Raw genomic sequence first — 14,757 nt, forward strand, 5'->3', positions numbered from 1 at the left:
TTTGCACAACTCAAAATCCAATCTGACACACAAGGTTTTTTTTTTTTTAAATAATACGTATAATTTAACTAAATAACTCTCGTAATATGTACTTTTAGTATAGTAGTAATTTAGGATGTTATGAGAGTATGAGTTAACTTACATCACATTTATTTACAAAATAGGTAACACTTTTTTAAGATTTAGTTAAAGAAAAGAGGCCTGTAGTTTAAATATTCTTTTGAACCTATAAACTATACTTCTTGTTTAAAATTTGAGTCTAAAGGGAAATGACTAAGAAATCAAAGTAAAAGCTTTTATTGAAAAGCATTTAAAATTTGTGTATACATTCCCATCTCTATTTCTAATTTTTTCTTTAAAAAACAAAACTTTCATTTTAAGAATTTGTTAGGCCAAAAGATACATAAAACTATATTTGTATGTTTTTAAAATGTCAGAAAGGGATTCTCAAACCTGCTTTTATCCAAGAATTTTTCGGCTGCGCCATATACGAGACCTAAATCGCAAAAATGGGTCAAACTTGAATGTCACGATATTAGACACAAATTAGGATTAGAACTTATTGATTTAATCCAGCAACGTGGCCTTAAAAAAACTGTGGTAAAAACAAAACAAATTTGTCTTCAAAAAGAGGGAAAAAGGTTTCAAAAACTGCTTGTTAATTTTTCAGTTTAGAAAAAGTAAGCAACCTCATTTTGAATATCGCATTTAATTATGATGAGAAAAATTCGTTCACAATGTAAGTCTAATAAAAATAAACAATTAAAATATAAATAAACAATTATATTTTTTTATATTTCAAAAGCATAATTTTAAAACTAATATACATTTATAAAACATTAACATTTTTATATTAAATAAAATATTACAAATAAATAAATAAATTAATTAATATAATATAAAAGACTTGCTAACACGTTGAATGCGAAATAGTTTTGCTTAAAATATTTGAAGTGATGTAGTTTCACACGTTTTTATTCTAAAAACTACTAGTATATTTAATATAATAATTTCATCTAACAGAAAACTAAAATTAATTAACTCAATTCATATATGATACTAAATATATGAACATTTACTTAAAAATCTTAATAGATATTTCAATATAATGCAACCATAAACTCCAACCATTTACACCTTTTTTTTTTCATATTAGTAAATCATAAATAATAGTTATTTAATCATAAATTTCACATTTTGTAGATAATGCACACCCATAGACACAATCAGACACACCGCTAGTAACAAATACGCTCTCTATTAGTTGCTCTATTTGACTATACTTAAATAAGAGAAAATATATCTTAAAGAGCTTAAAATACCTCTCTTATGATCTCATTTATAATGATAGAAATATAATACAATAAAAAAATGAAAGATAAAAAAACTGAACTAGAAACTAAGCACATAACTAGATACAATTAGTGTTTCCAATACAACTACTTTCTATTCAAATTTAATACATATTCTAACAACACATTTCTACTTTAATACCAATGAAGTATAAGGAGTCTAAAGACTCGCAAGATCTTTAGTTTGAAAATGTTTACACAATAATTCCTTCAATTGAGATATGGAAACTGTATCATTACGTATCAACCTAATGTTTCAGCCTAAAATTTTAAACAATTTAAGTTAAATTTTTCAAATCAAACACATGGTAATTGCTCGAAGCTATATAGAAAGAGCAAGGCAACTTACAAACCAAACTAGACTCTCCTAGGCAGCAAACTTAAGGTTGCTCCATGTCCACAATAGAACACATTTACATGTAAAGAGTAGAAGTGTATTTCTAATTCTTCAAATTTATGCTACAAATTGAGGAAAATAAGAACATAATTAATGGCAGCTTTGAATTATGGGAACAATTAAATACACAAGTCTGAACTGGCAGGTGTGGTTCTGCGATGCTGAGAGCTATATACTACAAATGAAGGACAGCGTGCATACAGTAAACTGATTCATAAGTTGCTACGAGTAAAGATGAAGGGCATAAATTCTCTGTACTCACCCGATTTCCTTGATAATTAGGCAGGTGGGAGGAAATGCTTTCGCACCCTTTGTTAGTAAATAATGAAATCAAAATCTTCTGAATGAGCTCATTCCTGTACACAAAACCTTCCATGAGCTCAAAACAATATCACATGATGGCTGCCAACCCCACAACATCACCATCATCAACTTTGGACTCGGGAGCATTGGCTGAGCTGCGTTGTCTCACTGAAAACCATAACTACGAGGTTAAAATGTTTATAATATTACAAGCAACATTATAATATACAAAAAAACATATAATAATATTGACAAGCATAGCAATATAGGAAAAACTACCCCACTAAAGTCTCCAGTTATCACAATTACAATTACCACCAAACGTTGAGAAGTTGGAGAAGTAAAATGCGAAAAAAAATTAGAAGTCATTGCTTACTTGAAACGTTTGTAATGATATTTACACTTTTCTGTGCAGCAAGTGCTTTCAATTTGTTACCGGTTGCTAATTGAAGTAAACTTCTCATATGCTGCTTTTGTTCCTTTGGACTGGATGTTTTCTTTAAAGATTCCTCAAAGGCAACTAAATCGTGAGGGGTAATATTGGGGAGTGACATCAAAACCTAAAAGGAGTAGCAAAATACATTACTCAATAACAAAAGTTTTAGCAACCCATTCTTCGCAGATGAACTCCAAATGCCAAATGTGGTCAAAAGGAGAAAAAAATAGCTAAGTGATGAAAAACAAGAAAAATACTAACCTGTCTGGGAGCTGGGTGTCGATCACAAAGATATACAAATATTTCACGACAAATGGCAACTAGATCAGCACTGGTTATTGCATTTGATTCAAGGGTTAAACCTTGAATAACGGATGTAAAAAGATCTCTAGATACATATTCTACGAGTTCTGCATGATTTGTTACTATCGCAAGAACTACCAACACAGAGCAATACGAAGAAATTTTAGTCACAGATTCACCATCCGTCCATGTAAAAGCTTCTAAACAGAGCCGTAGTGTTGGAATGGCCAGACCTTCATGCTTTAGAAGGAAACTGTCACAAAAGAATTGTGACAAATAAAGCTCACAAACTAAAGTTACAAAATATGGAAGAACTAAAGTTACAAACAGGTAGAAAGCATACCCAACCATAGAGCATGATGCAACCGTGTCCAAGCTTTTCAGAGTGTCTAATCGACTAACATGCCCAGACTGTTCCAAAGAAGGAATTCCATTATTAAGGGGAGGAGAAGCAATGACAGACAGGAGTGAACAAATCTCACGCGTGAGATCCCTCAAAATTGTTTCCTCCATCACTTCCACTTTCAAGTCTGATCCACTAAGAATGCTAAGAATATCTGGAACCTTTGCTCTACCATCTTGTAGAAGACTAGACCATGAACAGCTAAGGGCTTGCTGAGCATGAATAAACAATGGGTGTAGAATCTTTTCCAGCCAAATCTCCCACATATCCAAAGGACAGTTTTTAACCAAAGGAATCAAAGTGGAATGAACAAGCTGTCGAATATGCCTGAACTCCATTGACGGTATATTCTCCATCAGCGCAACAGAAACAGAGTGCACATCCAAATATTTGAAAAATGAATCGCCAATGGTTGTTGACAAGCCCAATACGTTATATCTTCATATAAAGAAACGATTTAGTAAAAAGTGGAAATAAAAATCCCAGTCTCATCATAGATACATAATTTTCTGTTCACAAGGAATTTTATTTTCTCTTTTCTAGAGATTCGGTGCAAAACCAATATCAAAGGGGAAGACCAATTACATTTGGGACAACAGATAATGAATTATAAATGGAAAAATAGATTAAGATTTGCACACATACCCACTGTCTCTAATGCCTTTAAACCAGTTCCGTATATCTGATCCATTTGGTTCAGCATATCCTTCTTTATTAATGTCAACCTTCGATCCATCTGTGACAGTCAATGAACCCTTTGGCAATTTGGAGTTCCCTTCTCCAAGAAGACTTGACTTCTCAGAATCAATCATGACCATAGCAGCTCTTACCTCTCCAGGTAAAGCTTGACTTATGGATGGAGACCAAAGGGAATGTATACAACGAAGTAGCTGGAAAACAAGAATGTGCTTTACTTATAAATACGAAGTAGTTACAGAAAAAGATTATAAAGCATACCGATGCTTGTAATACAGGAAACATAACATGGACCAGCCTCTTAATGGCAGGTATACATACTTTCAAGAGAGGAGTCACCATCCATGATATGTGAGAGGCCATTGGATTTATTGGAGTTGAATTTGGTGTTGAGCTGTTTTCTGAATTCCAGTTGGCTTTCTTAAATCCACTCCTCTTAAGTGCCCTTTCAAAGAATGTCAAGGTATGAAAAATTGACCACATAACAGGTGCTTCAGAGCACAACTGAACCAAACCTTGTGGACCTGACAGATATTTTTCCTGCCACTCAGATTGTGTCCACTGATGGCTCAAAGGTTCTAGAAGCCATTTTAAAACCTCTTGTTGCTGTTCAATTCTGAGCCAAGTTTAGAGCAAAAACAAGAAGTGGTTAATTGCAAACATCAAAAGACTATCAAACAAGAATTAACAGAATTACGTCTCCTGTTTGATCCTTACCCAGAAGAAGAAGCCATAACAAGAAAAGCCTCGCCTAAAAGATTATGCTCACCCTGTAGCAAACAACCGTCCCTTTGCAAACATGCCATTGTATCAGCAATGCCCTACATATAAAATTCATAAATTAAATAAAAGCTCTCTCGTACCAAACCACATTTAGGAAGTTGAGAAAAATTTTCTGTAGAGCATATATGAAGTGTCTAAATTATATTGACTAAACAATTGGGAAAGAAGATATTAATGCACTATTCCTGACATAGCAACAGGGTGGGCTTATACTAATATCTAAATTTTAGTAGCTGAATAGTGCCATAAGCCAAAACTTGGTAAGAATTTGAACATTATTTGTATTTTATAGAAATAATGTACAAACCTTAACTGCACTCATGTCTCTCGGCATATGAAACAAGTTTAAGCAAATAATTTAACACCCACTTCAATTCGTGTAGTTGATATCAGATCACATACACCCCCTTCAATGATGCAATTAATGCAGCCCAAAGAAGCCCCAACCAGGGAAAGTCAGGATAACCCCAATTTAGGTGGATTTTTAACATGTGCACAATTATGCAATGCCAATGTAAATTATGATATTAATGGACTCTTGGCTTTTAGCTAGATCTTTATTTTTAAAAGTGTGGAAATAGGTCCCACTGATTTATAAAATTATAGTTATAATTATGACATACCATAGGAACAAAATTCATAATGGTGCTCTAAATAGGCTATCGCAGGCTGGATTTAAGGACCCAATTAAAAATATGTAAAACTACAGAGATCCATTACAAACATTTGGGTCCCTATAGTTTGAAAAGTATAAAGGTTTGTGAATCCAACGTATCATCAGAAATTTTGATCATGTTTAGCATCTTATTGTAATAAAAATAACCACACTGCTTCTGCCAGAGTTAAATTCACTTAGCCACATCCAATTAAACTCCCATTATTAAGTTTGAAGGTCAACTTCAAGTTTTGAAATGGCATTATACACCAGTATATTCACGTGTGAGGAAGGAGGACCTAAGTATGAAACAAGAAGGTAATGAAAAGAAGACAAATATCAGATCACAAAGCACGAAAACTGATTTCAATATATGATAATAGCTGTCAAGTCAAACTAGAAATTCAATATTCAAGACATTTATATAAAAATAGTAAAGACTAAAAAGACAAAATTTTCGAATTCATGTTACTGCACAGGTTGCTTTGAACAATAATAGTATTGGAGGATATCAAAAGATACTGTAGCTAGTTCAGTATGAACCCAAAAGTAGCCGATTCTTATTATGCTGCAACTTAACTTACATAAGATTAATTTACAAATAGATTAAGGTTACTCATTGAATGATTTCTCCTTCATGGCCCCTCCTCTGTAAATTTCATATGTAAGTGCAGTCCTAAATGTGTTTCTCTCATTCATGTATTCACGAAACACTTCTCATTTATTTGACAGAACCAGCTAATTATAGTTTTCCATCAATTGGTGTTTAAAGAATTCACCTTCATATGAGGTAAGATGCTTTTGTCAGCAGCTTTTGCTATCCGAATAAATGATGTACAGATCTGAAGCCTTGCATGCCGTGCACTATGCACTGATGTATCCTATCAAGAGACAAAGCAATAAAAGTTAAACTTGCACACAATTTCTCAATGGTCGAAATTAACAATGAAAAAAGGATTGTTGCAGGAACCTTGATTATAGTCGGCAGAGATGTTAGAAGTTCAAATAATTTACTAATAACACTGCCAACTGCATCAGGGAAATATTTCAGAAAGGGGCCCATAGCATCCAAATAGTGAACAAGTACTTCAACAAGTGCTGGCTCCGTCCAATTTAAGGAAATTAATCGTTGAAGTATACCTAAAAGACACAGTAACCATAACTATAACAGATGTCTAAGCAAGAAATTCTAAAAGTTTAATTTGGAAGATTAACCAAAGTAACCTTCAAACGTTCTAAATAATGCAAACTGGACTTCAGCATTTGTCTTGGTGAAGTCATTGGATCCATCAAAAACTGCATTTACAACACCCTCTATAGCCAACTGCATGCTTTCCATCACAGCTAAGTCCTACAGTAAGAAAAGCAGAAGCCATAACATAACAGATAATTACATAATAAGGTAGAAAAGGTGGGGGGATCACACCTGACACAGTTTAAAGTATCCACGATATTCAGAGTATGTTTAAAATTGGAATGGAATTTATTTATACCTGAGTCGGTGCTGGAGAGAGCAAGAAACCTTTAATGACTGTATCAATCTTTTCAGATATTTTAGTAGCAGCTATCAGGGGTTTGTAAGAAGAAACAAACCTAATTAACTCCAACTGTTTTAATAAACCACTCATCAGTTAAATACACTTTGAAAGGGTTAATTGACATAAAGCTTAAAGAAGAATATATGTAGATTTGGAACAAGAGAGAGATAAACAGTTAAGAATAACAATGCAGAATAGTTGAGTATAATGATACAAGATCTGCATGTGACTTGCTCATAAGTAAAACATTCAAGATAACATACTTGCTCTCTGTATTTTTCAACTTTCTCAGCCCTGCAAAATTGGTCTGGGGTTAAAAAGTCAAAATGTTACAATGCACAAAATTCTTTCTCTATATCTTTTACAGGTTTAAATGTCCAAAAGTGAAGTTATAAAAGTATTGAAAAACCATAAGTGTTCCATAATAACTAATGCAGAAGTAAGCCATGCTGTAAAAGTCCACTTAAGATTTACATAAAATCATTTGAAACATTGCAAGCAATTAAACCATTAGCTCCAATTACTATCTTAGAACTTCAAGATGGAAAAAAAGAATCAGTAATATAAGTTAATAACATCCGTACAACACATTCAATGACATTTTTTTTTCCTGTAAACAGAAGGGAAGGAAATTGCATATGTCCTGGATGAAAAATATTATCTATTTGACTTCACATGTGCATGAGACATACCAATCTAGATCGATAAAGGCTGAATGTTCCCTTGCACTCAAAATCTTCGCTCCACAACTCCAATGCCCCTAAAGTAATGGCCGTCTCATGCAGAACTTTTTCTCTCTTGAGCATGCGAGGGAAAGATGTATCCAAAATTGCACCACAAAAATCATCACTGACAAAGCTTAGAGTCTTCTTCTTTGCATTTTCAACTTCTCCAGAACCTGTGCTACTAACAGCTGAACTGTCAGCAGCTGAATGTGTGGAATTTTTTGGCTTTGACATCAAATCCCTCATTAGTACCTACAGGTAGACATTTGAGGAAAGAAATGAGATATAGCCATTTGATACACAGTATTGACTATTCACTAAGAAACATGGAACACCATCAAAGAGTACTATGGTGAAGTATTCCAACATACCAGCCAAAATTGCAGGGATTGAAAATGAATAGCAAACTTGAAATGTTGGAAAAATCCCAGCATCTGGAGAGAAACAAGAGAAATTAAAATGAAAAGATAAAATAAAATACAAGAAAAATACATGCTCCCGTAAAATAGTAGTAAAATAAAAAGGCAAAAATTTGTCTTCGTGCATAGCAAATACGTGTTATCCTGGACAGTGACAGAACTTCCTGGATATGTACGTGTTATCATAATTTTAAGCACAGAACTTCATAACAACATATAGAATAAAACAAGAAAGCAAGAAAGGAAAACATAAGGTTACTTGAACGGACACAAAAGTTTAAAAGAAAAAGAAGAGAAAACAATACTAAAAGTTAGCAAAAGTTAAAAACAGAATCAGAAAACACCAGTTAAAAATGTAATAAGATTTAAAAAGAATTAAAATATGGCAGAATTTAAAACATAATTAGAAAATAACAACCGAAATCAGAACTACACAATATTTTTTAAAATATAACAGAATTATTCAAAAGTAAAAACATAAAATATTAGTAGAACTAAAAAAATACAAAAATGAGTAACAGTTGTACAAAATTAAAGAAAGAAAATACAGCATACCTAAAAGTAAAAAAAAAATGATAAAAAAAATCAAGAACGAAACAGGCAGAGCAGAAAAGCCAGAGGTGAACGGTGTAGACATCCTAGGAACGACCCCAAAGCATGTGAACAAAATATAGAGGCACACGGTGTGAAAAAATGTAGAGGTCTGCAGAATTTGGCAGTAGCAAGGCTATGACTTAAGCACAAAGGAGACACAGGAATGAATGATTACGACAAATATGTCTGTGTTAGAATACACAAAGAAGAGAAATTAGTTAAGATAGATAGAATATTCCTGAGTCGGTTACTTGTGGTGTTAGTAAGATATAAAGAGAAGGAGAGGAGAGGAAAAATGGGGTGAGTTTTTGTAGATTGAGCTTTAGCTTTTTACGAAGGGGAAGCCCTTGAAGGAGAGAGTGTTCTCCTATTTTTTGTTCATTTCATTCTATTCAATAAAAACCTTTCTTTTCTTGCTATTTTCAATTCTTGGTTTCTGACAAAGTGGTCCGACCCGCCAAATCTTCTACTTCCAAGGGTCATTATGGAAAGTCGTTTGAGTGCATTGGAAAGATGGGTCAGTGAACAAGGGAAGGTGGTTGTAGAGTTGAAAGCTGATATGGAAATTATTAAAGAAAGTTTGCCAGACATGAAAGAAATAAAAACAATGTTACTAGAGATCAAGAAAAGCAAAAAATCATCTGAAGGAGGAGAGTACTTTGTTGATGATGAAGAGAAGAAGGATGAAATATATCTGCATAGTAGTACATCAGATGACGAGGCGGAAGCCTTGGATTAAAAGGGTGGAGTTGCCCATGTTCGAAGGGAATGACTCCTCAAGGTTGGTGTTACAAGCAAATCAAACATCAAAAGATCAATTGCAAGGATATTTCTTTGCAGGGCAGCAATCTGACATTTAAAATCAGATTCCACCACAGGATCCAAAGGATTAGAGCTATGGAAATTGCTCGAGATGTGGGAAAAGATTCAGCAATGAAGAATCACACCCTCTATAGTGAAGAAAAACCAGAAAAAAAAAAGTGATATTGGCAAGAGAAACAAATATTAGGATGGAGGAAGAAGGGGATGCATCAATAAAGGGAGTGAATAAAACTTATTAACTCGTCAGAACAAGTGTGAACAACAAAATATCAACAATAACTAGATATTTGGAAAACAAGTTGTGTGGAAAAATTTGTAAGACAGAGCACCAAGACAAGATATTCTGTCATCTGTAATTATTATGTTGAATTCAAAATAATATATGACAATTTTTCAAAAGAGAAGCCAAAATCATAACTAATATGTCATATTAAGCAAAATCTTCCTTTCCCCGAGCTATATAACTCATACCTGTTCTAGGTAAAGTGGAAGTAAGCTGCTATCACCAGCAATGCTTTGCAAGTTAAAAGAACCCAGGGACACCATACTTTCACATATATATTCAGCAAATTCGTATTCACCCTCATCTATAGACCCAGGACTTGAACCGGATCTATACAAAAATTCTCTAGATACATTCATCAACGTTTGAAAGATGTTACTCATGGCTTGGTCAAATTTAGGGACAGATGTTTCAATGGGCCTCCTCCTACATACACAATTCAGAGTGACCAGTGGTATCGTTGATCCATAAAATATGCATAAAATCATTAAAGAACATACCTTGGAGAGACAAGTTTGAAAAACTCCGAAGCATGAAGACGAAAATCTGGAGCAGATAGTAGTACACCACAACTGCAGGGAGTTAACAGAAAAGCATGACCAGACGATATAGAAATTGTGTACCCAGAATATTGGATGGTGCAAGATAATAGAGAAAATAAATATACCCATGAATGATGCCGTGCTCAGCTAAATCTGACAGTGGAGCCCATTCAGCATACGCATTCACTGCATTTAGAGCAGCTGTTACAGTGGCAGCATGCTGTTTGGCAATATCCATCTGATTTCTACCAGCTTCATTCATTGCTGCTGTAAAGTGTCTTTCTAGTAACTGCATCAAATATTACAAGTAACAACGTCATTAACAATGACAAAACATTAAGATATAAAAAAGGTGTTTAGAGATGAGATGTACATTGTATAATAGTGGAAAAATTTCAGACAATGATTGAGTTAGCCCCCGCAAAAGTAGCCTTCGCCGATCACCTGAACACATCAACATGACGAGTAAAAATAAATATGCAACATACGACATACGGAGAAATCACTCAATATCAAATAGACACAACATTTATGTGTCAAAAAGCCAGCATGTTAGGAGTGTTGGGTTTATGTCTTGTATTTTATTCGTTGGACAACTTAGTTTATTTGCAATGTTGTCAAATAGCTGGTATGGCACTATTGTGTTGGTGAATTCCAAGAATCCAGAACTGCAACTTCATTTGTGCTATAATAGCTGATATAGATGTTGTGGTTACAGCATGCCTCCTGCATCCTTTGTCATCTTTGGTGGGTGTTCACTGATTAAATGAGTAAATATTAAGCCAATTTTTATGAACTTTTATTTTAATTGCATAGAACTGTTTTTTATACATGTATAATTTATATATATCATACATTCCAAGCACTATTGTATTTCTGCTATTTGTCCATAATGCTATTCTTATATGGTATTGCAGATTATTGGTTTTCTGCCATTTCCCTCGACCTGCAATTGATAGCAATGTTTACTAGTCTAACATGCACACATGAATCTTAAGAATCACAACATGCATCCCGCCAATTACATGCAACAATCAATTTTTCTCTTTTTATACACTCCCTTTTTCTCTATCCACCCACACTGAGACCCTTCATATTTCCTTCCCATCATGCTTCACACGGACAGTGACGTCATATTTACCAAGATGAAAAGCATTTTTAAGGAAAGTGTAATAAACAAGTCATCCAAAAATGTCCCTTCCATTTGTTTATTAACAGAAAAACTTATTGTTGTGTCTAAAATTTTCCAACAGTAACTCATTGATCAAGTCAGACAAATTTGCTCAAGTTGGAGAAATTCAATTCTTTTACACAGTTTGCGTACATGAGTCACTCACACACATCCACATGAGAAAACATAAGTTATTACAAACCTTCCAAATCTTCGTTGTGAACAGTAATGTCTTCAGGAAGCCACCGCAGCATCATTGCAACCAACTCAGCCTAACACATAATTGCGAATCATAAAAATAATATCCAGGAAGTGAACTCATATTGAATAAAATCGAGCCAAAATGATGTAAGTAGGGAAACTTGAAATTTACTTCTATTGGACCCTTGTTGGATAGAGAGATCAAAGATGGAAGCATTTCTTGCCACAAACCAATGTCCTCTCTTCTAACAACCTGTGAAAGAACCACCAAAGAATATGGTCTATGTAAAGCAAATCTGCAATTGTGACAGAGTAAGAAGCAAAAATAATGAAAAGGAAGTGCCTTGCGATGAAAACCTCAGCAACAAGGGCAGCTGTCTGACTTTTGAGAGACCAATTTTCACAAGGATCAGCAATCTCTGACATCAACTCAAGGGAAAGATTTGCAAAGTTCTTGTGTTCTGCAGGGCTCAATTCCTCCCAACGTAAGCGCACTAAATGCTGTATATAAATACATTTTCGCATAAGGGGCAAGAATAAACACCAAAGCAGACTTATCATTGAAAAACAAAACAAAAGCACGTGAACTTAAACCTGCAGCATTTTATAGGCATGTAACCGAATTTCAGACGACCAGTTTTTTTTCACCAAAAGGAATGATGTGTTTGCTAATGCCCGTACATCACCTCTCTTGATCTGAAGAAAATATACATAAATTAATTAGTTCTCGACGCTCGTCAAATATAAAAGCAAGGATAGTTAATCACCATAAAGAGGCAACAAAATTAATCCTCGTAACAGCAACAACACAAGCAGCATCCAGAAACAAATAACCGCAACCTTTATATCTATCCAGAAACTCCATGGTCAATCCTTCATTATATTTTGAAATGCAAAAACTATATTTAATTATTTTATTCAAAATTACAAATGAAACAGCAACTTTCACAGCACGATTGAGGACAGCACGAAAGAAACCTATGATCAAAGCCGACTGGTTCCTTCAAATTAACACTACACTATCAATCAACAACAATTACTAACACAAAAATATCTAAAGAGTGCAAAGAAACATACATAAATTCACTAATACATGGAAGAGTTGTGTTCTACATGTTCGTTAGGGCTTCCGCAAAAAACATCGCAGTCATTTCTAAAAACAAGTAAAAATGCAAACAGAGAACATGAAAAATCACAAAACAATAAGCGATGAGATGCATAAAAGTAAAACGCGTTATCGGAACGAAGAAAACGGAAAGAGGAAGGGAAAGAAAGAGTTACGGAATCGAGAAAAGCGACGGCGTTTAGGCGAGCATCGGGAGTAGAAGCCCAATCAAGCGCGGTGTGTATAGCTTGGGCGACATTGTTGGCACTCACGCCGTTATTGCCAACACTGTCCTCCATTCTTAACTTCAACTGCTACTCTTTTCTTTTCTTTTCTTTCACTCCTTTTGTTCTATTCTTCAGACTTCAGAGAAAGAAAAAGAGAGAAAGAGATTCGCTCTTTCTTTCAACCCAAAGTCTCGGTTGGGTTTTTGGGTTCACTTCGACGCACACTCACACGCAGCCTCTTCGGTATTTATGTGCTGGTGGTTTATGGCGGTGCGTGAGCATGACTCTCCTCGACTTGTTCTTTTTTTCTTTTTCGCCAAGTTTTCTGATTTTATCTTCGGGTAAATATTTTCTTCATCTTGTGTAGGAGTAAAAAAAAAAAAAAAGACACGTTTTATGTAGTGTATAACGTGTGTATAACGTGAGTGTAAAGTCTAAACGTATTATAATAAATTAATGTTTATAATAGTTATGTTTAAAAATTCTGTAAAATTAATTTTGAATTAATTGACAATGTAAACTCGCTAAGTTTATTAAACTTTAAATTATTTTATGTGAGTTTTGAATATATAATTTTTATGGAAGGGGTGAGTTTTTGATAAAAGGGACGACGAAAGAAGGAGGGAAGGGCCACTTGGAACACACAAAAAAAATCAGAAAAAGTAATAATAGAGAAACCTTTCTGCGATCTTATGAGGAAAAAAACTAAAGAGTGTCTTTTTAACGATACAACATAAATCGATTATAAACTATATATTGTATATAATTTGTTATGATATTATCTTTCCTTTTTTAATTTTTTATTTTATATAATAATAAATATTATAAGGAAAAAATGTTTTCATTTTTATGATTAGTGATTATAATTTGGAAACAGTTTATTATCGATTATTTTTTAAATGGATTATCAAAAGTCATAAGTCGAGTAATGAAAAAAATTGACTTTCATAAGATGATATTGAGTTCAGGTTCTCTATTGATATTTTGGGTATTGATATTTATTGAACATCAAAAATATACTGTATTAATATTTTAAATACTTTTTAATATATTTTAAAATATTAAAATTAGTGATAATCGATATATTATGAAAACATAATCAAAGAACAATATTGTATTATGCAAACACAATCGAAGAACACTACACAAAAAGAACAGCAGAAAATTCAAATTCGATGATATATCATTTAACTCAGATTTTGTGATCAATGTTTTAGATAATTTTACTTAACTGTAATGTCAAATGTAATATTTTGTATGTTATGAAGTTTTCAACGCAAGATATGTTTGAGAAGTTACATGAGTTATTGTGGGTGAAGTTTTTATTGTACCAGAAAAACATAATTGGATTCTGTTACTGTTAGTTTAAATGAAAAATAAATAAAAACTATTGTGTCACTTACTTCACGTGTACGTGTTCCTTTAAAACTAGTTAAGCAAATAATGCAATAAAATTTATTATTCTTGAAATGGCTAAACGTAATTTAACGGAATCTAAATCAAATCAATGGTTGAAAAGTTTTTTCATGAATGATTCTTTAAAAATAGAATTTCAAAAAGTACGAGATAAAACAATTGTTTAAACAATGGAATCTAATATACGTAGAGGCAAGTACAAATTGGTTAGATCTATTTACTTATAGTTCCTAAAACAAAAATCATGATAAACATTGATAGGAATGAAACTTAATAGTAATTTGGAAAAGAAAGTGATGATAACTTAATTATATTAATACTTAAATTGATTTAAATAATAGAGATAGCTAAGGATACCGTTATGATTAATAATTTTTTTATTTTAT

General features: G+C 33.2%; 1 protein-coding gene across 1 annotated transcript; it reads right to left on the reverse strand.

The window, feature by feature from the left end:
* Positions 1 to 1,640: 1,640 nt before the first annotated feature.
* Positions 1,641 to 13,242, reverse strand: LOC114187989 (ARM repeat superfamily protein). The gene is made up of 22 exons (XM_028076457.2): positions 12,905 to 13,242; positions 12,218 to 12,319; positions 11,981 to 12,124; positions 11,796 to 11,876; positions 11,625 to 11,694; positions 10,625 to 10,695; positions 10,377 to 10,540; positions 10,210 to 10,281; positions 9,898 to 10,135; positions 7,963 to 8,025; positions 7,559 to 7,843; positions 6,822 to 6,935; positions 6,553 to 6,679; positions 6,299 to 6,468; positions 6,108 to 6,209; positions 4,608 to 4,711; positions 4,212 to 4,506; positions 3,840 to 4,084; positions 3,135 to 3,632; positions 2,750 to 3,044; positions 2,429 to 2,612; positions 1,641 to 2,220 (listed from the first exon to the last, which is right to left on the reverse strand). The coding sequence occupies exons 1-22, from the start codon at positions 13,025 to 13,027 to the stop codon at positions 2,141 to 2,143; spliced, it is 3,627 nt and encodes a 1,208-aa protein (XP_027932258.2). The 5' UTR covers positions 13,028 to 13,242; the 3' UTR covers positions 1,641 to 2,140.
* Between the last annotated feature and the right edge of the window lie 1,515 nt (positions 13,243 to 14,757).

Source organism: Vigna unguiculata, chromosome 6 (genome assembly GCF_037176805.1).
Source record: "Vigna unguiculata cultivar grain cowpea cultivar isolate G323 ecotype 2 chromosome 6, ASM3717680v1, whole genome shotgun sequence".
Lineage (NCBI taxonomy): Eukaryota > Viridiplantae > Streptophyta > Magnoliopsida > Fabales > Fabaceae > Vigna > Vigna unguiculata.